Source organism: Salvelinus fontinalis, chromosome 6, assembly GCF_029448725.1.
Source record: "Salvelinus fontinalis isolate EN_2023a chromosome 6, ASM2944872v1, whole genome shotgun sequence".
Lineage (NCBI taxonomy): Eukaryota > Metazoa > Chordata > Actinopteri > Salmoniformes > Salmonidae > Salvelinus > Salvelinus fontinalis.
The window spans coordinates 49014906-49036770 of record NC_074670.1 but is presented as its reverse complement, the minus strand read 5'-3'; the positions used below and the strand labels follow the sequence as shown (position 1 = coordinate 49036770).

Sequence of the window (21865 nt, the reverse complement as noted above, 5' to 3'; positions counted from 1 at the left end):
TTGGTCACCTCAGTATAACCCTGTGTAATGTGTATGTGTTTGGTCACCTCAGTATAACCCTGTGTAATGTGTATGTGTTTGGTCACCTCAGTATAACCCTGTGTAATGTGTATGTGTTTGGTCACCTCAGTATAACCCTGTGTAATGTGTATGTGTTTGGTCACCTCAGTATAACCCTGTGTAATGTGTATGTGTTTGGTCACCCCAGTTATAACCCTGTGTAATGTGTAGGTGTTTGGTCACCTCAGTATAACCCTGTGTAATGTGTATGTGTTTGGTCACCTCAGTATAACCCTGTGTAATGTGTAGGTGTTTGGTCACCTCAGTAAAACCCTGTGTAATGTGTATGTGTTTGGTCACCTCAGTATAACCCTGTGTAATGTGTATGTGTTTGGTCACCTCAATATAACCCTGTGTATGTGTTTGGTCACCTCAATATAACCCTGTGTAATGTGTAGGTGTTTGGTCACCTCAGTATAACCCTGTGTGATGTGTATGTGTTTGGTCACCTCAGTATAACCCTGTGTAATGTGTATGTGTTTGGTCACCCCAGTTATAACCCTGTGTAATGTGTAGGTGTTTGGTCACCTCAGTATAACCCTGTGTAATGTGTAGGTGTTTGGTCACCTCAGTATAACCCTGTGTAATGTGTATGTGTTTGGTCACCTCAGTATAACCCTGTGTAATGTGTAGGTGTTTGGTCACCTCAGTATAACCCTGTGTAATGTGTAGGTGTTTGGTCACCTCAGTATAACCCTGTGTAATGTGTATGTGTTTGGTCACCCCAGTTATAACCCTGTGTAATGTGTAGGTGTTTGGTCACCTCAGTATAACCCTGTGTAATGTGTAGGTGTTTGGTCACCTCAGTATAACCCTGTGTAATGTGTATGTGTTTGGTCACCTCAGTATAACCCTGTGTAATGTGTAGGTGTTTGGTCACCTCAGTATAACCCTGTGTAATGTGTATGTGTTTGGTCACCTCAGTATAACCCTGTGTAATGTGTATGTGTTTGGTCACCTCATTATAACCCTGTGTAATGTGTATGTGTTTGGTCACCTCAGTATAACCCTGTGTAATGTGTAGGTGTTTGGTCACCTCAGTATAACCCTGTGTAATGTGTAGGTGTTTGGTCACCTCAGTATAACCCTGTGTAATGTGTATGTGTTTGGTCACCCCAGTTATAACCCTGTGTAATGTGTATGTGTTTGGTCACCTCAGTATAACCCTGTGTAATGTGTATGTGTTTGGTCACCTCAGTATAACCCTGTGTAATGTGTATGTGTTTGGTCACCCCAGTTATAACCCTGTGTAATGTGTATGTGTTTGGTCAACTCAGTATAACCCTGTGTAATGTGTAGGTGTTTGGTCACCTCAGTATAACCCTGTGTAATGTGTAGGTGTTTGGTCACCTCAGTATAACCCTGTGTAATGTGTATGTGTCTCCAGGTGGTGCAGAAGAAGGAGAACAGCAGCCATGACTACAAGTGTCTGTTCAGGGTGTGTTTCATTCCCAGAGACCCCCTGGAGCTGCTACAGGAAGACCCCACCGCCTTCGACTACCTCTTCCTCCAGGTGAGCCACATCTAGCTGTAGGCTTAGACTACCATCTTTAGTGTCTGTAATTATTCCGCCTGTACTTTCACCTGTACTCACAGCCATGAGACCCTGTTTAATCGAGTAGTCACCTTTCGCTGAGAATCAGAGTTCATTTACAGGGAGGAGCTCACGTGTCTTTTTGTAGAGAAACACTTTTTGTGGAAGGTACTACAGCTGCTTATATACCCCCGCGCTCTCAACATCGTCGAGATAAATTGAGTTTCCTTGTAGGCACTGTGAAGCGAGCTGTAGCCTATACGCCTGTTTGTGTTTATGAGGCTTTTATTAAAGAATGTGAAACAAGGTGTCTATTTGCTTCTTTTCATTAAATAATGTAGCTGTTCTTTAGGCTATGGCCTAAAATAAATTTGTTCATATGGGCAGAATATTAGGCCTGTATTTTGTAGCATAGGCTAGCGAATTTATAAAAAATAAACACTTTTTGTGACATGACAATAGAAATGGAAACATTGTGATTTTAGAGACACCAAGTAACAATGACCTCGATGAGGGATCAGAGTCCATCGGTTACTGGGCTCTCACCATCATTACCATTCAAATTCACCAAAATCATTTTGTTTAGAAGCCCACTAGGCTCCTCATTTGTTGTCATTAAATGTCCGGAACAATAGAAAGGAAAATACTGCTGGGCGTTCGCACGGTAGCCCACCTCAGTCCAATCCGACGCACAGAAACACATGAAAACATTAACTCATTACATTGATGCTTTCTCTGTTAAATCTTCCATACCCTGTTGTAAATCAAGCAGACAGTAGCACACGATCAACATAAATGTTAGGTATTGGTTTGGATCCAATGTGGATCACAACTTCACTGGCACAACGAAAAGGACATTAACGTATTCTGGACAATCTTCCGAACACTATTACTACAGCCTGCACTGGCTGTTTTTGCATCGCCTGCCATATCACAAATCTGTCATTCAGAAAATTATTTGCTGGTTCAACTGATGATGAGTGACAGTATCACTAGGCCTAACTAAACAGCTGGATACCAAATGCGCATCCAACAAGTAGGTCTATTAGTCTACGCCGTAGTCTATTGAAGAACCCCGCAAGTTAGGTGACTCTTTCGTTTAGAAGCAATGACTTTTGCAATCGCATACATCATTTTGGATTTGTGTATCATTTTGGAAACTGTATTCACGGCTTAGCCTAAAATATCAAGATGAACATTTGATAAAGCAGCACGGTCTCGTAGACTCGTCAAGATTTTGTCCCGCTGATGGCCCATAAGGGGTCGGAAGGAAATATCAAGGAAATATCGTAGGCCTAGTTTCAGTATATTGATAATTCGTTTCTATGGCGCAAATTGAAAGAAAAAGAATTAGGTTAAAATAACTTTTCATCTGCCCGTTTTTTATTCACTAATTCATGTATTAGTGGGCTTATGGATGACATTTGTATTTATTATATCTAAAAGAAAAGCAACTAATGCACCACATTTGTATTTATTTTATACACTATTCTGCCCATATGAACATATGAACGAATTTACCACCAGCCAGCGGTTGTTCCCCAGCCAATCGCGAACACGTGGCAGAGAAAATGAATTCGCTTCTGCTGCAGCCTTTGCTGTAAAATAGAACTTATAGCGGAGGGAGGTATTATAGCCAAACCTGTGTCAGCGTGATTTATTTTAGAGTTAATAAAAATGGATTTCATACCTTGTGTGTGTATCATTCTGCCCGTGTGTTTTTGTGTTTCATGCTGTGTGTATATGTAATGTTGTATGGGTGTGTATAACACTCTCTCTGTGTGTGTGTGTGTGTGTCTGTTGTCAGAGCGTCGGGGACGTTCTACAGGAGAGGTTTGCGGTGGAGATGAAGTGTAACACCGCACTGCGTCTGGCTGCCCTGCACATGCACGAGAGACTGAACAGTATAGGCTCCACCCGGACCTCTATCAAGAGCATCACGTGAGAGACGCACACACACACACACACACACACACACACACACACACACACACACACACACACACACACACACACACACACACACACACACACACACACACACACACACACGCACACACACACACACACACACACTGATATTGTCTCCTGTGTGTATTTGCTACAGGAAAGAGTTTGGTCTGGAATGCTTCATCTCTCCCACTCTGCTCAGTAACATGAGAGAGAAGGACCTGAGGAAAGCCATCAGCTACCACCTCAAGAAGATCCACTCACTGCTGGAGCCACGACAGAAGGTATGGTGGGAGGGAGAAGGAGAGGGGAGAGAAAGGAGGGAAAGATTATTTGTGCAATACTTCTGTCGTTGTTGTCGTCAATGTTGTCATCGTCGTCGTTCTCTCGCTCTCCCTCTCCCAGGTTATCTCAGCCACTCAGGCCCGGCTGGCCTACCTCACCCAGCTTGGAGAACTAATCTCCTACGGAGGCCGCTCCTATACAGCCACCATGATGGTTAGTGTGTTTGAAACAATTTACAAAGGATCATCACAGCTGTCAACCATTCTCTGACTCTGCCCCAATTTAGAGAGCTGTTATTGGCTGGACAGGATTGTTCCCCCCCGTCCTGACCTTGTTCAGCATGTGTCTCAGACTCTTCATTTCCCCCCTCTTCCCTCTCTCTCTCTCCCTCCCTCTCGTCCTCTTTTCCCTTCTCACTCTCTCTCCCCACCCCCCTTTCTCTTTGCCCCTCTGTCCACCTCCCCCTCTGTTCTTCTCCATCCTCCCCCACCCCAGTTGCAGGACCGGGAGGTACTGGTCAGTCTGTTGGTGGGGGCACGCTACGGCCTGAGTCAGGTGGTCAACCACAAGCTCAACATGGTGTCCACACTGGTAGACTTCAGCAGCATCAGTAGAGTGGAGCTGCTCTCTGAGTCGGACAGAGTCAGCCTGCTACGTATCTCACTGCACGACATCAAGGTAGGATACCATACACACTGTATAGGATACACACACAGAAATCACACACACACTCTTTCAGGCACACACGTTTGCTCATAGCTACGCTTAGTTCACACAGATACAGTGGATGGAAAATCCGACATGCATTCTCTCTTCCTACTTCCCTCTCTCGGTCTCTCTTCTCCCCTCCTCTCTCTCTCTCCATCTCTCTCACTCTCGCCCCCCCCCTCTCTCGGTCTCTCTCTTCTCCCCTCCTCTCTCGCTCTCGCCCCCCCCCCCTCTCTCTCGGTCTCTCTCTTCTCCCCTCCTCTCTCTCTCCATCTCTCTCACTCTCGCCCCCCCCCCTCTCTCGGTCTCTCTTCTCCCCTCCTCTCTCGCTCTCGCTCACTTCCCTCACTCTGTCTCTCCACTTCTCTCACTCGTTTTCTTTCTCTCTCTTTCTCTTTCTCTCGCTCTCTCACTCTCTTCGCCCTCTCTCTCTCCAGCCTTTTGCCTTACTGATGGACTCTCTGGCAGCCAAAGACTTGGCGTGTCTACTGGGGGGCTATTGCAAGCTCCTGGTGGACCCCAGAGTGTGTGTGTTCCGTCTGAGACGCCCCAAGGTGCGGGTGCACAGGATACCTGCTGAGGAAGGTGTGTGTGAAGGGAGGTTCGCCGTTATAGAGGGAGTTTGCTATGAATCGCTGACAAGTGAGCATCAATGTTTAACTATAATTTTTCCTTTTTGGCATTGATCTTACTATTTATTTTGGCGTTGATACGTGGATATCAGCCAGTATGGATAGTATTCAATTGACTACTATTATTTACATAGTAAACTTTATTATGTAACTGAGAAAAACATATTTTTTCTTGGTCATTCCCAGGCTATGTGTCCCGCTGCTGTAGTGACTCCGATGACTCGTCAGACGAGGACTACCCCACCGAGCCTCCACCAACTCACACCCGCAAACGCCCCGCACCTGCCAGCAAAGACAGGGAGGGGTGGAGGAGTGAAGAAGAGGAGCAGAGAGGAGCGGAGGGAAAGAAAGAGAGAGCTGGGAAAGAATACGAAGAGAAACAAGAAGTGACGATCATTGAGCTGTCAGAGAAGGACATGGAGGTAGAGGAAGAGAACGGAAGGGAAGTGAGAGGAAGAGAGATCATGCTAGGAATTAAAGCTAACGCAGGAACAGTGGAACAGGACAACTGGTACCACACAGACCCGCGGGTCAACAGTAGCTTCTCCAGCCTGTCCAGTGGCTCTCTGAAGGTGGCCTTGGAGGAGAGCAGCGCTGCAGCTGCAGCCAGAGGAGGAGGCCCAGCCAAGGCCTCCTCTCGCTTGGTCGCCCTGCGTGAGGACAGCCCCTCTCTCCGGTCCCAACGGCCAACTCAGGGGACCACCACCCTGGATGTCCACCACCCGTTCCTCCTGGAGGTCACAGCTCCCTCTCCTCAGCGTCAGAGAGAGGGCACCCCCGGCAGCACGGCCTCTGCCCCCGTACGCCCCACCAACCTGAGTTACCGCAGCAACGACAGCTCGTGCCTGTGCTTCACTGAACACTCCAAGGGCAGCTATCTCCCCAGCCCCCTCGAGGCCACCAGCGACGAGGAGGAGACGGAGGAAGTTGACGATGACGACGATGAGGAGGAACTGAGACGGCTCTCTAAGATCCCAAGTCACGTAGACCTGCGCCTCATAGACAAGATCTGCGCCCAGTCTAACAAAACTGCTTCCAACAACAAGTTAGACATCCCCATCCACATCTCCTCCTGTGAAAAGAGGGCGGCTTGTAGCTCCACCCGCAAAGGGGAGGAGAGTCTATCAAGACACTCCGGAGATTCCGGTCCTTTCCTAACGCCGTCCCCTAACGCTCCTCCTCCTGTTGCTAGGGAAAGTGCCTCAGAGTCAGACGATGAGTTCTTCGATGCCCAGGAGCGGTTCACTCCTCCAGTTCCTCCTGATGGCACAGGTGGGTTGTTGACATCACTTCTTCGCTGACAGAGTAACTGTGTATACAGCTGTTAAAGTGTTTAAGTGAAGGTTTTGAATAATTTCTGTCACCCTTTTAATACCCCCATCTCTCTCTCTCTCGCACAGAAAACAGTTTGGATGTGGCTGACGATAATAGACCCAGTAAACGCTGGAGTGACACAGGAAAGGGACTGCTAGTGGTACCAGAGAGGGAGCCTCCCTCACCCCTCAAAAAGAAGCACTCCTCACCTGACCACAAGAAACAGCAGGAGACCCAACGAGACCCAAAGCTCCACTCAAACCAGTCTTCCATGCAGAGTGTCGATGCCAAGATCAAACCACCATTGGCCCCCAAGCCCCAGCTACCCCCAAAACCTGAACTGGCCCCGAAACCTGAACTGGCCCCCAAGCCCCAGATAGACCCCCAGAGGTCTCCCAAGTGTGGGGGTCCGTACGCCCACTGTAACGGGGATGCTCGTGGGGGCCACGCGGGGCTCTTGGAGATAGACACCATGGAGCCGGAAACGATGGAGTTTAAATCAGTCACCTCGGGGGCGGGGGGGCCTCCACTCTCCTCCCCCCTCATCACGGCTGTACGGAAGAACCAGCAACCCCCTGCTGAACCTCAGGCTGTGGAGAACGGGCTCAGGCAAGAGAACGGGCCTAAGATAGAGAACAGTTCTAAGCAAGAGCACAGTTCTAAGATAGAGAACAGGACTCCTAACTTGCTTCCTAAAGATTGTGTTCTGGTCACTGCTGACAAGCAGACAGCGAGGATTGAAACTAAAACAAATGGGATTTCCCTGCCGAAGGGAGAGGTCCGAAATGCGGTTGGGGTGGAACCCCCGAGAAAGCTGCAAAGCTTATCCCCCATTCCACGTTCAGCTTCAGGAGATGAGATCAGGTTGAGCCTTACCAGCCCTCCATCGCTCTCTCCCAGAACCTCCCCTCCTTCTCTTCATCCCCTAACAGTCCTCCCCATCCCGGTCTCACCAAAGGAGAAAGATGGGGTGTCCCCACCGAACGGCCTCCACCCCTGGGGCAGTCGCAATGGGAGCGCTCAGTCCGGGAGGAGGGTCTCTCTGAGTCACGAGAACCTGTCCCCCAAAAACGCAGACGGCCCTCTCAGTCTGACCACCTCCCTCACCACCTCCTCTAAAGGGACAGCGGGAGGCCCAGAGAGCACAGGGAGGTCAGGGTCAGGTTCAGACCTGAGGGTCAGTTCTTCCAGCCTGGGGGGCCGTCTGCCTACCTCAGCCCTGAGAGGGCGGATCCAGGCCCTGCCCTGGTACATGACCCGCTCCCAGGAGATCCTGGGCACCCTGGACTACCCCTCCACCAGCTCTGTCAACGAGGATGTCACGTCCGGGTACGGCTCCGGTCTGTCGGTCAGCGGAGCCTCCGAGGTCAGCAAGGTCACTGCCAAGGCAGTAGGTGAGACTGCAGTGGGTAAAGGGAAAAAGGAAGTGCTGGAGGATGGAGCCGAGGTCGTCATAGCGACCATCAAAGAGTTCCAGGAAGTGACTCCCCGTTTGAAGGAGGCCAATGGGACGAACGTGTCGCACCCCAACCAGGCCCTGAGAGAAAATGGGCCGCACGTCTCTGAGCCTTATGGGTTTCTGGGCTCCTGCAAGTCGGAGCAGCCCCAGTCCAGGCCCCACTCAGAGGTGGGGTTAGGGGGTGGTTCAGGCCCACCCCTAGAGGGGGACTCTCTGGTGCACACCCCTCCACAGGCCCACCGCGAGGCGTGTGGGTGCCGCACCGTCTACGCCAACTGCTTCAGCGGCGACGTGGAGGATGGCTGCGGCTTTGACGAGGAGCTCACAATCTACGAGTTCTCCAAACGCACGCGCCCCAAACAAGCCCGCTCTACACCCCTGCCCTCCCCCACCTCCCCTGTCCCCTCCCCCAACATCCTGTCCCTGCTGAGGGACACCCCTCGCCCTCTCTCTACCCTCTCCACTGCCTCCTCAGAAATTAGCCCCCTCCTATCCCGCCCTGTCTCCCCAACGCCCCCAATAGGCGCCCTGCGCTCCCTCACCAACAAACGCTACGTGGGGCTGAAGGGGGGCTTTGCCTCCCTGAGGCAGGACATCGATCAGCTACGCCTGGTCCTGGAGAGAGGCACGACTGGGCCACCACCTTCATCAGAACACTCTAAAACAGACCAGGATGGGTGTGGAGAAGAGGGACCCAACCAAGACGTGGGGCAAGAGGAGGGTCCGACCCCATGCTGTGGAGGGGCAAGTCCTCTACTCTTGACAGAGGCTGAGAGGAGTTTACTCCAGGCAGAGGCCCGGCGGTTGGCAACAGGGTGCCAGCGTGCCACACGTGTGGGCTGGGCTCCGGAGGAGGCGCTTCGGTCCTTATCCAACAGCTTTAGTGCCCTTGTGCAGCTCTCTGCAGCCTGCCTGAGAACACACCCCTGTCCTGGCTGTGACATCTGCCGCAATAGGCGTCAGATCCACAGCACTGATGATGAGGGCCAGGAGGAGGCTCTGGACAAGCTGAAGGAGATCGTAGGGCTGTACCGGGAGTTTGTTGGGGCTGTGGAGATGGCTGAAACCAGGGCTGGGGCTGGCAGTGGGACTGGGTCTGGGGATGGACAGAGGCAGGGAGAGGGCGAGGGGGTGAGGCTGCTGGCCAAACGCTGCACGGTGCTCATCTCTTCCGTCTTTGCGCTCACGCAGCTGTTCAGGATGCACTCGCCGGACACGACAGACCTGCTGGGTCAAACACCTCTCCACTTTTGACCTCTGAACTTTTAAAACCCCTCCTCACCGCCAGGACGGAGGTGAGATGAGGGGAGGACTTAGTAAGAGAAGGGAGGAGGAGGAAGGGCTGTTGACACGATTCTTTAGCAAAGTGGGATCTGGTGTGTGGCCCTACATATAGTTCAGTACATACACACTTGTACAGTAAGTGCCATGCACACCACAGCACACAGAATAAACACACACACACACCAGACACATCCATAAATGATGAGAGGAACCTCTTCCACTGACTGCCATTACTGCTAGGTCTCCCGATAGACTCATCTGGATTATGCATTTGTACATAGGTATTTTATAACTATCTATCTATCTTATTTTATTATTATATTCTGTATGTGTATGTATGAAATATGTATGTACGTATTTAAGTATGTTTGCACCATGGTCTATGATGTGAAGGGACCTGCTGGTGTAAGACCCCGGTGGTTATCACTGGATTTTGTATATATTGTTTTTGTCATGTGTGATTTTCTACCTCCACCCACTTCCCTTCCTCTGACCTGGTGTCTGCTGAGGAGACGAGAGAGCATTACTTTATCTTCTGCTTATTTAATGATTCTGTGGATCAAGTTAAAGTTCAAATCTGTCATTTAGATTTGTCCATTGGGAAAAAACTTTTTAGGTCTAACAGTAAATCACTAACTTTTACATTTGCCGAGACCCACCCCTTGAAGTTTACAAACAAATGCAAAGGGAGAACTATTGACCGTGAAAGAAAGTTACATTTTGCAGAAGTTACAGAAATTAACCCCGTGAAAAGTGTACACCGTTCCTGGCTCCTGACTGACTACTTGTGTGAGAATGCTTGAACGGAGTAAACACTCAATAACCCAAATGCTTATGCAGTAATTATACAGTACATCAACTTTGAATCTAAAGGATACATATATTTTTCTGGGGTGGGTTGGGTGGGTGGTGGAATAGGGGGAAGGAATTAATTTGGTATTTTGTACAAAGTTTTTGACAAGGCTGACTGTTAAAGCTAACTAGATGTAGCAACGATCCAAAGTAATTTAACACCGAGCCACAATTTTACTACTTGCCCATGTTTAGCTCTGCAGACGGACGGACTGATTCTGTTTGTGCCAGAGCTGTTGATAGATATGTTTGTGTTCGTTTGATTCTATCTGTCCTTCCTTAGTTTATGGCTATGCAAACATAACCACTACTTTCCTGTTCTCCAACATATCATTCTCTGTTACAATTGTGTTAACATTAAAGACAAGACTATCTGTATGTGTTTTATAGCCATTGTTAATGGAAAATACAGAGGGATTCCCCTTATGATAAAGGGAGATGTGGATTAGGATCACAGGCTAGTTCAGGATTGCAACGTTCTGCAATGTTGCATGTAATGGGACGCAACATATCCCAACAAAGGCCTCCAACCTACTGTGTTGTGGGTAAAATGCAGAGCCGTTTTGTGACTGGAAACGGTCAGAACTCACTGATCCTGTCAAGATGCTGTAAACATATTCAGTCTGAAGTTTGACTCAATAAATTGGTGTTTTTGCCTTTCGTCTGATGGGACACAGATATGTTATTGTCACTGTCATTTTCCTCCTTCTTGTTCAAGCTAAGCAGATATTTGACTTGTAGCATGAGATTCAAGCACATTCCAAGACACTTCAAATAGGTATTTGGGTAGATTTGAGATGTCAATAGTCGACTGACAGAAATTGAATTTTTGGCACTAATATCACTCCATATAACTGTCTGGATGGCTTGGCTTATCCAAAGTGTTGCCCACTAATAGGCTCGACTACATCTGATGCCACCTGATTATCTCCCTTAGTTAAATCCATTAGATCTGGAGGGACGTTAAGACTGTACCTAGGACAACAATGGGATGCTGATGTCAAAATCCACTCACAGGGCCGGACTATCACATCTGGAGCGGTTAGGGCTATCCGGGATCCTTGGGACATCCCTATCCTCACCCCTATACTTACCCTAACCATTTAAAATGTCAACTTCAATGGGGTAGGGATGTCCCAAGGATAGCAAGGACCCATCTGGGGCACCTTATAAATATATTTGTTGGAGGAATAATATATATTGTATTTTTAAATGGGGCGATTTTTTGGGCTAACTTCCTGCAATTCAACACATTTTGCCATGGTGCAGAGAGATAAATGTGCTGATTTAAAGCGAATTATCTGCAATTATACACATTTCGCCAGGGCAGACGGATACATTTGCAGTTTCATAGCTAATCTCATTGTATTCTACACATTTTGCCATGAGGCTGAGAGACAACTTGGCAGTTTTAAAGCTAAATGTTTATACAATTCTATATATTTTGCCATGGCTTATGACGTGTTCATAATATGCTATCTGTGGAGGTCTGACCTCCAGGGGGCCCCAAACCGACAGGTTCATACTATCTGGGAGGGCCACATTTTTGGTTGGGGGCCCCCTGGAAGTCTGCCCCTGTCCACACGTCTTCCATTAACTCACAAACATAAGAAGATTTGCGTAGCTGCGGCCTGGATATTGATGGCATAGATGGGGATTAGGAAATGCAGTCTGACAGTTTTAAGGGATGGTGACAGAACAATTTGCCTTCACTGTATCATGTGTTTTGATCAGTGAAAAGATGAAGGCAGATGAAAGGAACTAGAGGCCACTGTAAAGTGTTGAGATCCATTGTGATGCCACATATGTCCGTTGGACATCAGTGGACATTGGACAGTAAAGTTATGACGATAATCATTGTAGCATACTGGCCACAGAACCTGACCGTTGTCATGTAACCGACGTTATAGAATAGAAGCCCTAAACTGATCAGAAACACACTGTATAGTGCTGTCAGTGGATTATAGGCCTCCATGCACAGATCATTGGGCAGCCATTTCTTGCTGTAACATTGTTGAAATAAACTGTAAAAAAGGCACCTGAAATCTAACTCCTGTGTCTGCCTCTGGAAAAGAGAGGTGCATCAACTGTTTAATTCGAATGCACACTACAGAGAAACCAGTCTCTTTGGAGAAACCAGTCTCTTTGGAGAAACTTCCCTAGAGACATATTTATGTTATGGGGACAATCAATCAACATTTTATTTTCATTAACATTCATCTCAATTCAAATATAGTTTGGAAAATACATGTGATGATCTCATATTTTAGGCTTCCTGATTGTGATAACCTCAGGCACTATGGAACAATGCACAGTAAGAACACAAACACCACAAGCTGTTTAACCGCTTTAGGCAGCAGCCATTTCTCAAATGTTCAGTTGGGAGTGTCTGTATAATGCCCGTTCACATGCTAGTCTGAACTAGGAAACTCAGACATTTCCGACATGCTAACTGGTTGTAGTTATACACGTTCAACGAATCAGCAAGTCAGAATTTTCAGTTTCCTGGTTCCAACTAGCATATGAAAGCGGCATAAGCCAATGTATTGGCCCTGTTCACTATGACTTGGGAAGAGTGATTTTGACCTGCCATTGAACCCAGGGGTAAATATTTGTAAAGCAGAGCAGTACTTGTGAATGTGGCGTATCAAAAATACTGGGCTTCCTACCATTCCTTTAACATTAGCCATCACCTACCCAACATGACTGTATAAGAGAAAACACTATGGTGGAAACTAGACAATGAAAATACACCTCAATGTGATAAAAAGTCACACTGCACTGTCCTGATTAGTGACCACTCATAGAAAGACAAAATGCCTTTCAGTAGCAATTTAGAGGGAAGCCCTGGTTGAACTGCCTGGGGTATGTCTCTGTTGTCGACCCCGGGCCATCTCTCTCGCCAGACCAGTCCCCATGTCAGATTGCCCTTAATCTGATCACTTGTTAACCCAGCAGTCAGATCCAGGCCCTCACATAACCACACTAACCAGCCCAGTGGATTGGCTAGCTACAGTCGTCCCGACTTCCCCAGTCGCAGGCTGTACCAGGAAGACAGTTCCATTGGTTTGGGAGAACGAAAAAACGTTGCTGGCGTTGAAATTGCTACGATGCCATAGCTTGTAGACACACCATTCATTGTGTTGATCACAGTTATGGTTTGTAAGCTTATATGAATGGACACATAATGAAACTCTTGAGTAGTATGCATGGCCAGGTTTTCCCTGTGATTTATCAATGGGGATTAGCTGCATGTTTGGGTAAGAACATGGTGAGCAGTAACAAATAAATGAAATGGACTGACTAAGGGGGAAAGGGCAGTACCTAGACAGTTGTACAACTGAATGCATTCAACTGAAATGTGTCTTCCACAAGGTCTGAAGCATGAAGTTCACAATGATGATGTTGACTTACTCACACCCAAATGACACAGACACACACCCATTCAAGAAGCATTTCACCTTTATAAAACATTTGGGTGTCTTCTAAAAATATACACGATAACCAAATAGGGGGGACTATAGCAAACAGCTTATTCACAAAAATGGACAAAATAAGCCTACAATTTCACTTTAAGTCATTGACAAGTTCAACATTTGCTTGCCTGGTTAGCATTACATTTATGAGAAATCTGTGACCAACTCAAGTGATTTGCAATTTATTTGGAAATGTTTTATGTAGCCGCCTAGTCACATCCAGTTCCCTGAACCTTTCAGTAAAACATACCTGTACCTTCAACGCTGGAAAACCAACTGAAAACTGTCCTGATCTAATTCAGCGCTGACTCTTTTTTAGTTGAAAATACAGACATAGACCGCATAAGGGAGAAATTAAATGGCAGATATCGCTTTCTGTGCCACAACACACTACTCTCCCTCCCTTTTCTCATTCTCTTGCTTTCATCCGCATTCAGTCTCCCTCATACTAGTTCTCTCTCCTCCAGTGCCCTCGTTCTCCCTCTCCTCTGTCTCTGCAGCCCCGTCTCAATCCCCTAGCAGCATGCCTTCCCTATCTGGCCTGTCATACGCAGTGTGGGCCGCTGCATGGCGACTGCCTCTACTCAAGCTTGAAATTTGAGCCCATTATGTCAACAGGGGTTATGGGCAGAGAGGAGAGAGTGTACAGCAGTCAGAATGAAGGGAGAGAGGGGAGTGGAAAGCAAGGAATTCTCAGAAAGGAAGGAGAGACAAATATGGAGGAGAGAAGCGAGTGTGTAAATGAGGGGCTACAGCTACAGGCTGGAAGTATACAATTATGGGCAAAATGGTTGTGTTCCTGTACTCTTTGTGTGTGTATTTTTTCCCCATCATAGTTGTGCATGTTTTATCTGAGGACAAATATTATTTGGCCATGTCTTATTGCTTTTTAAGTCCATCTCATCAAGGAAGAGACAAGTTATGGGTAACATACATTTTACTTAAACCAATGGGTACTTTAACAGACACACACTACAAGTGGCACTTCAGCAATAAGCTCACTACACACAAATCTTTGACAAACATTTTCAAGATACACTTATAGTGGCGTTGATTGATGGGTTATAATAACTGAGTGAAGAAATGGTACATAATAGCACTTTCCTAGTCCAGTTCCCATGTGCTTCTGAGTATACAGCTATTTCCAGTCGTCTTTCAAGCAATACCTACACGACAAACACCTGCTAGCCGTTAGGCTGGTACCATAGAGATGGAAAGAGATCTTGTCTTTGTATCTGTGCCATTAGGACATCTGTGACAGCGCCATTGAGGCTACAACTCATAGGAATCCCCAACCAGTTGACTACTTTTTAAAAAGTATTCCATTTTCAATATTAAAGCTAATATTGGTGATTTACCACCATCTGCAGTGCTTGAGTCCTGAACCAAATAGCGTAATTAAATGTATTGTGGCCACTAGATGGTGGTGACTTACCTTAAAGCAATTTACAAATCAAGACAATGCTCTGATCATTGGCTGATCGCTCAATTGCGTACTTTAAAATGGTGGAAGCCATTAATGGTAATGTCCATGCTGAAATATGCTATATCTAAGTTGAGTTCTCTAACTATCTCTATGGCTAGTACACCGCACAGGGTTGAATCAAAGAGACAGATAGAGGACTCCTCTTTATATCTGTGGCATTATAGAGTCTGACAGCATGGGCAGCGCCATTGAGGCTATAACTCAGAGCCCCGCAGTGGAGGTGTCATAATACCCATAAAACCTTGCGGTCAAAACAGGGAAACAGTTCCAATTGTTTTTCCACATAGATGATTTTAGAAACACTTAAAATAAGGGCTGTGTTTCGTGTAGGCTCACCCTGGCGTGATGTTTTGACAACCATGTAAATCTCTCTCGGACAAGGTGACTTTTATCAATATATTCAGCTCCATTTACTCTCAGATTTGAAAATGGTAATTAGCATCAAAGTAGACATCATGCAAGGTCTTGCACGTCATCTCAGCTAACAGGTATTGTGTCAATTTAAAACTTGCACAGGACAGTTCACAGAATTGTCAATGTTTAAAGAATTGTAGACAATTTATCCATTACTACATTTAGCTAACATTAGATAGTTAATCCAGAGATTTTTACCTGTGCCTCGATTCGGCAATCTTGTCCAGATCATCATGACATTTGTAGTTCTTTATGATAGACACATTAGCATTTCCCAGATAAATATATTTGCCCGAATTCCTATGTATTAAAAAGTCACCTTCACCTAGAGATTTACACAGTTATCAAAACGTAACGCCAGGGTAAGCCTACACAAAACACAGCCCTTACTTTAAGTGTTTCTAAAATCCCATATAGGAAAAATCAATGGTGGAAAAACAATTGGAACAATTTCCCTGCTTGACCGCTAGATTTGATGTGTATTATGACTCCCACTGTATTACTCTAATGGAATCCCCACCCAGTTGACTATTTTGACTACTTTAAAATGGCAGAAGCATGGTGGAAGCCCTCAATGGTGCTGCCCATGCTAAAACGGCCTTTTGGCCACTAGAGGCCTCTATCATTCTCTATGGGTCGAATCAGTGCATAATCCAAGATGACCGACATGGTAAATAGTTGGACAACAAATCAGTATACCAGAGTTCACAATCAGAGGACCAGAGTAGAGAAAGGAGAGGGGTTGAAGGGACATCAATGCACACAGATCAAAGCACTGGTCAACACAATGAATAGTTCTTCGTCACTCTAAAAAGGCTTACACCCAGTAAACTGCCTCTGACACTTTCTGCTGGGAACCACATCAGACTACACACAAAAATGTATTGAAGAAGGCTTTCGTTGCATGTTGGACCCAGACGCAGGACTTGTGTAGATACAAGTGCCTTCTAAATACCATGACTCAAATTGACTGTCTTCTTTAATCTCACACCGACTGGAGACCATTGTCAGTAGCGCAACTTCACCTTTCAGATAACCTTTGTCCTCTTCTACTTGCCATAGACCCTTACCCACCCACATACATACACCATCTAGACCTGTTTGGGTGGGCAGTGGGCACATCAGTTTCAACAACAACAACAAAAAAGAGCACCAACTGCGATCATCAAACAACACTTTCCCAAGTCTTTTTCCTCGCTCTCCCCCTCACTTTCTATTCCCCCTCACTTTCTATGACCCTTCCAGTATCAGAACACTGAGCAGAAGCTCGTATGTGGCGTTGATGATTCCCCAGGAGAGAAGGGAGCGGTGGTAGTTGAGGTGCGCCCCTCGGAACAGCATGGCCATGCTGCCGCCCCTCTCCCTCCACACCGTCATCAACACCTCCCCACAGGGGCGGAAAGCACCCCCCACCTGGGACTGGGCCCGCGACTTCACCACATTCAGCGGGTAGAACATGATCCCCAGCGCCGCCCCCAGCATCCCTCCACACACAAAGTCATTGACCAGGTGGCCAGCCCGGCTGGAGGCCTCAGGGAGCTGCTCCTTGATGGGCCCGCGGAGCCCGAAGAACAGCACATTACTGGGCCCATTCCTTATTAAGACCGGCACCAGGCCGCGGTAGCACTCCTTCACACCGTACTCGCTCAGGAGCGTCCGGAAGGTGTGGGGCGTGTTTTGGAAGCGGCCGTGGTGCCGGTGGTCCTGGAGGAGAGTCTGCACACGCTCAAACGGCGTCAGCACAGCCTCTGCCGTGCCAGCCAGCGCCGCCGCAAAGCTCCGCGTCACCAGCTCGGGAATGCCGCTGCCGGTGGGCACCTGGTCCAATAAGACCCGGGAGAAGTCCTCGTACAAGCCGAACATGATGGCTACAGTGGTGGTCTTCTGGAGCAGAGGAGGGAGCAGCCCCCTGTAGAGTTTCCTCATCCCGTCCCGTTGGAGTTGTCTGACGGCCTCTCTGGCCCGCACACCGTGAAGCTGCTGTCTGAACAGAACCTTCTGGATGGGGAAGGTCACCACGATGTTGGTGAAGGCCGCTATGGAGCCACACACGTAGTGCTTCCCCCGGGGGCCGAGCGCAGCGCCCAAACCACTGCCAGATAGCAGGGAGCCCCCTCCTTTACCCAGGGACCCCTGGGGCTGTGACGTGCAGGCTGACTCTGGGTCCATGGTGGTAACATCCATGGGAGATGAGACGCACCCTGAGCCTACGCCACCAGCATCACTGCTGGGGAGACAACCTCTATGATTTTACACCTGTGGGAAGGAATGAAAGAGTTAAATTTACAATGTTTAAAATTGGCTACAATATTATCTATTGGTACTGAAACAGCATGTGAACTGAAGTTACTTGTTCCTTTCAGCAAAACATGCATTGTCTATTATAACATTGTAACAAATGGATGGTCAACCAGTTTGCAAAAACTCCCCCATGATTAGTGGAGAAGGATTGTGTGACTATGAGGCTAGTATCCAGAAGGCATTAGGCTGTCTGCACTGGGGTAGGACTGCAGTTTTGCAAAATGATAAGACACCGGTAATATTTGGGGAAAAATTTAAACAGGTTGTCAGTGTAACACGGATCTTGGGTAAGTAGGTTTGGTAATGTAGTTCAGTGCACCACGGACACAATCCAGGTCTGTGTACCGCATCTATTGAAACTTGGCTACAACTCTGTTAGCTGCCGTTACCACCTCAGTGATAAGAACTATTGCATAACTTGATTCTAATGTACAAGGTGATATGTACGCTTCAGAAAGGAATTAAGAGACATGCATGCATCATCATTTTGTGGAGTCTAGAAGTTGTCCAGAAACAATTTAAAACCAAACTCCACATTCAAGTGCCTTCTAAACATAGGTCAGAGTAGTGGAACTGTCACTGGAGGGTAATTAGAGGTCAAGCTATGAAAGCAGATTTCGTCAGAAGGGCTTCTGCCAAATGCAAACCGTTAACAAATTGAAATTAGTTGAGTCACCCAGTGCAGATGAACTGTCAGTGACAAGGAGGAGCAGACAGTTTGCCAACCTGGTTGTTGACTCTGATCATCGTTGTACTCTGGTTAGAAGGTCTTGAGTAAAGTTAACGCCTTCTAGGAACTCCCCATTTGCTGTCATGACTCATGGGCATGCTATATGGACACACCTTCTAAATGATGCACACATGAAATGTTCAAGTTGGCTTGGTCAATGGAGAAATTGTCAATACGGTCAAGAAAGAAATGCTCAAGGCTATCGGAGTTTGAATCTATCCAGCTAACGTTAGCTTCAGAATATATTCCAAAGATTACACACTGGCACAATCCAGATTATTCTGAATGAGTCATTGCTTTACCGGCAAACTCAAACAAAGGACAGTAACGTTACAGCCTGCTAAACCTGTCTTCGTCCTGGCTAGACCCACCAAAATGTGTCCTGATTGTGTGTCAAAGGGTTGCGTCTACGCTAACAAGCCAGCTAACGTAGTTAGCTAATATCCTTTTCAGGGCCTTCTTTAGCAGCCGGTGACATGGCTAATCTTGACAGTCAAGATTTCATTAACAAGCTATAGTAAACAGGAGTTTGACTGAGCTAGCTATCTATCTATCAAGTTAGATACAGTTTGCAGGCCTTTTGTATCCAGCTAACGTTGGCTAGCAAGTGTCAAAGCGGACAACTGGCTTTTACTTTATTTATTTTTGACCAAACAGTCGCGAGAGAGATAGCATGCCCATTCAAGGCTATCGTTGTAAATGTAAAAATTAAATAGACATTATATAGGATATTTCAACACTTGGTCCAAAGTATCCACGTTTACTTGTCTTTTACCTTGCCACGAAGAAACCGTAGTTTACCACGGAAATGGAGCTTGCTAGGTCGTTCCGTCTGCTGTCGATCGCAGATGCATAGGGAAGCAGCTGACAGCAGGAAAACCAATCGAGATGTAAATGGCGTGCTTTACGACCACCGGGCCGGCGCTTATCTACAAATAAGAATACAAAAATAAGTGCCCACTATAGTTTGTGGGTGAAGGTTTCAAACGCATCAGTTTATACGGATTTTATGATACACACTAGAGGGGCTATTGTTCAAGCGTCCTGTTGGCTCTCTTGAATTATGTTACAACTACAAGGTGTATTTGATAAATAACATTTGCATCTCAATTAGATTATATTTTGAGGGTTAACTCCGTGACTAGAATACTGCACCATGCTTTTTGTGATGCTCTATTTTGCATTGACACGTTTTTGTCTGGTTGTGTGATCTGTCCTACATTTTCTATGTGCAATATTCTGTCATACACCAGGCGGCAGCATTTACCAATAGGATCCTTGTCGTCACTAGTTACCACAGCCACAAATGGCTTAAAATCTGATTTTAAACCTAACGCTAACCTTAACCGCACTGCTAACCTTATGCCTAACCTTAAATTAAGACCAAAAGTGTTTACGATATAGTCCATTTTGCTGTGGGTCAGCTCTAGTGTCTAGTAGTGACTGATAAGCCTAGTCAATGATACCTCGAATTTACATTTACATTTAAGTCATTTAGCAGACGCTCTTATCCAGAGCGACTTACAAATTGGTGCATTCACCTTATGATATCCAGTGGAACAACCACTTTACAATAGTGCATCTAACTCTTTTAAGGGGGGGGGGGGGGGTTAGAAGGATTACTTTATCCTATCCTAGGTATTCCTTAAAGAGGTGGGGTTTCAGGTGTCTCCGGAAGGTGGTGATTGACTCCGCTGACCTGGCGTTGTGAGGGAGTTTGTTCCACCATTGGGGTGCCAGAGCAGCGAACAGTTTTGACTGGGCTGAGCGGGAACTGTACTTCCTCAGAGGTAGGGAGGCGAGCAGGCCAGAGGTGGATGAACGCAGTGCCCTTGTTTGGGTGTAGGGCCTGATCAGAGCCTGAAGGTACGGAGGTGCCGTTCCCCTCACAGCTCCGTAGGCAAGCACCATGGTCTTGTAGCGGATGCGAGCTTCAACTGGAAGCCAGTGGAGAGAGCGGAGGAGCGGGGTGACGTGAGAGAACTTGGGAAAGTTGAACACCAGACGGGCTGCGGCGTTCTGGATGAGTTGTAGGGGTTTAATGGCACAGGCAGGGAGCCCAGCCAACAGCGAGTTGCAGTAATCCAGACGGGAGATGACAAGTGCCTGGATTAGGACCTGCGCCGCTTCCTGCGTGAGGCAGGGTCGTACTCTGCGAATGTTGTAGAGCATGAACCTACAGGATCGGGTCACCGCCTTGATGTTAGTTGAGAACGACAGGGTGTTGTCCAGGATCACGCCAAGGTTCTTAGCACTCTGGGAGGAGGACACAATGGAGTTGTCAACCGTCAATCGAATCTAATGTTATCACATGTGACTGCAAGTCATGTCATAAAAATATTCTCATTCATGGGAGCAATAAAACAAATGCCCCAATTTCAATTTCAAACCTAGCAAATTCATATTTTGGCCACTGTACCCCACGGACTACAATAATATGACCAAATATGTCAGCACAAAACGATTGCGAATGTTTAGTGAAAGGGGCTCGGGATTTTGTGTCTGATGACCGCTAGATCCTTCTATCCCACTGACTTCAATATTTAGGTAAACTGCGTCTAGTGAATGACAATTATACTCTAGCTAGCTGTTGGCTTGAGAAAGAGTAAAGTGCTAATAACGAGTCATTTAGAATACATGTAACGTTAGGAAAACTAGTCTCAAGAGGTCTGGTCCTTGGCTTTATTGCACACAGGCTGGAATGGAATGTCACATTGGTGTCTTGTCTTGACAGTATGAAATGTACACCATTGGGGGAAATGCAAAGACAGCTTCAGCGGGCAGACTGCTGTATGACATGGGAGTGACAGTTCTTATCTCTACTTATGCACACACTCACAGTACTGTTGATGACTAATATACATGCTGTTGTTTGTAGTGTGTCCTTCAGTTTAATCAATTTGTCTCGCAGCTCAAAAGTACCGTAAATGTCAGAGTAACCACTAGCCAGAAGGTTAAGCATTGCAAACTGAAACTAGCTAGGTACTACCTAAAGATAAGCAAGCAACTACCAAATTAGCTACACTCATAATTATTGCAACAAAACCATATTACGCTCTTGAATAACTCAACAATTCACAAGCATGTGCAGACAATTAACGGGTTTATTTTCTCTTCTGTACACTCATTACATTTTAGCTACAAGACAAAAGCACATACTGAACAAAAATATAAACGCAACATGCTACAATTTCAACGATTTTACTGAGTTACAGTTGATATAAGGAAATTAATACATTGAAATAAATAAATTAGACCATAATCTATGGATTTCACATGACTGGGCAAGGGCGCAGTCATGAGTGGGCCTGGGAGGGCATAGGCCCACCCATTTGGGAGCCAGGTCCACCCACCATGGAGTCAGGACCAGTCAATCAGAA

General features: G+C 46.7%; 2 protein-coding genes across 3 annotated transcripts in view; one reads left to right on the top strand and one right to left on the bottom strand.

Annotated features, from left to right (window-relative positions):
* Positions 1–10739, top strand: part of LOC129857986 (FERM and PDZ domain-containing protein 1-like) — a 29957-nt gene extending 19218 nt beyond the window's left edge. The window contains exons 10-17 of one of the 2 annotated variants that reach the window (XM_055926801.1): positions 1448–1573; positions 3402–3535; positions 3702–3828; positions 3950–4042; positions 4325–4507; positions 4975–5122; positions 5356–6441; positions 6570–10739. In XM_055926801.1, the coding sequence (XP_055782776.1) occupies positions 1448–1573; positions 3402–3535; positions 3702–3828; positions 3950–4042; positions 4325–4507; positions 4975–5122; positions 5356–6441; positions 6570–9196 (4524 nt within the window). In that variant the 3' untranslated portion in view covers positions 9197–10739. Of the gene's footprint in view, positions 1–1447; positions 1574–3401; positions 3536–3701; positions 3829–3949; positions 4043–4324; positions 4508–4974; positions 5180–5355; positions 6442–6569 lie in introns of both variants that reach the window. The other variant, XM_055926800.1, reaches the window with a different exon arrangement.
* Positions 10740–12248: 1509 nt separating this feature from the next.
* On the bottom strand, positions 12249–19631 carry LOC129857987 (mitochondrial nicotinamide adenine dinucleotide transporter SLC25A51-like). Its single transcript, XM_055926802.1, has 2 exons — positions 19261–19631; positions 12249–17710 (listed from the first exon to the last, which is right to left on the bottom strand). The coding sequence occupies exon 2, from the start codon at positions 17636–17638 to the stop codon at positions 16685–16687; it is 954 nt and encodes a 317-aa protein (XP_055782777.1). The 5' UTR covers positions 17639–17710; positions 19261–19631; the 3' UTR covers positions 12249–16684.
* Between the last annotated feature and the right edge of the window lie 2234 nt (positions 19632–21865).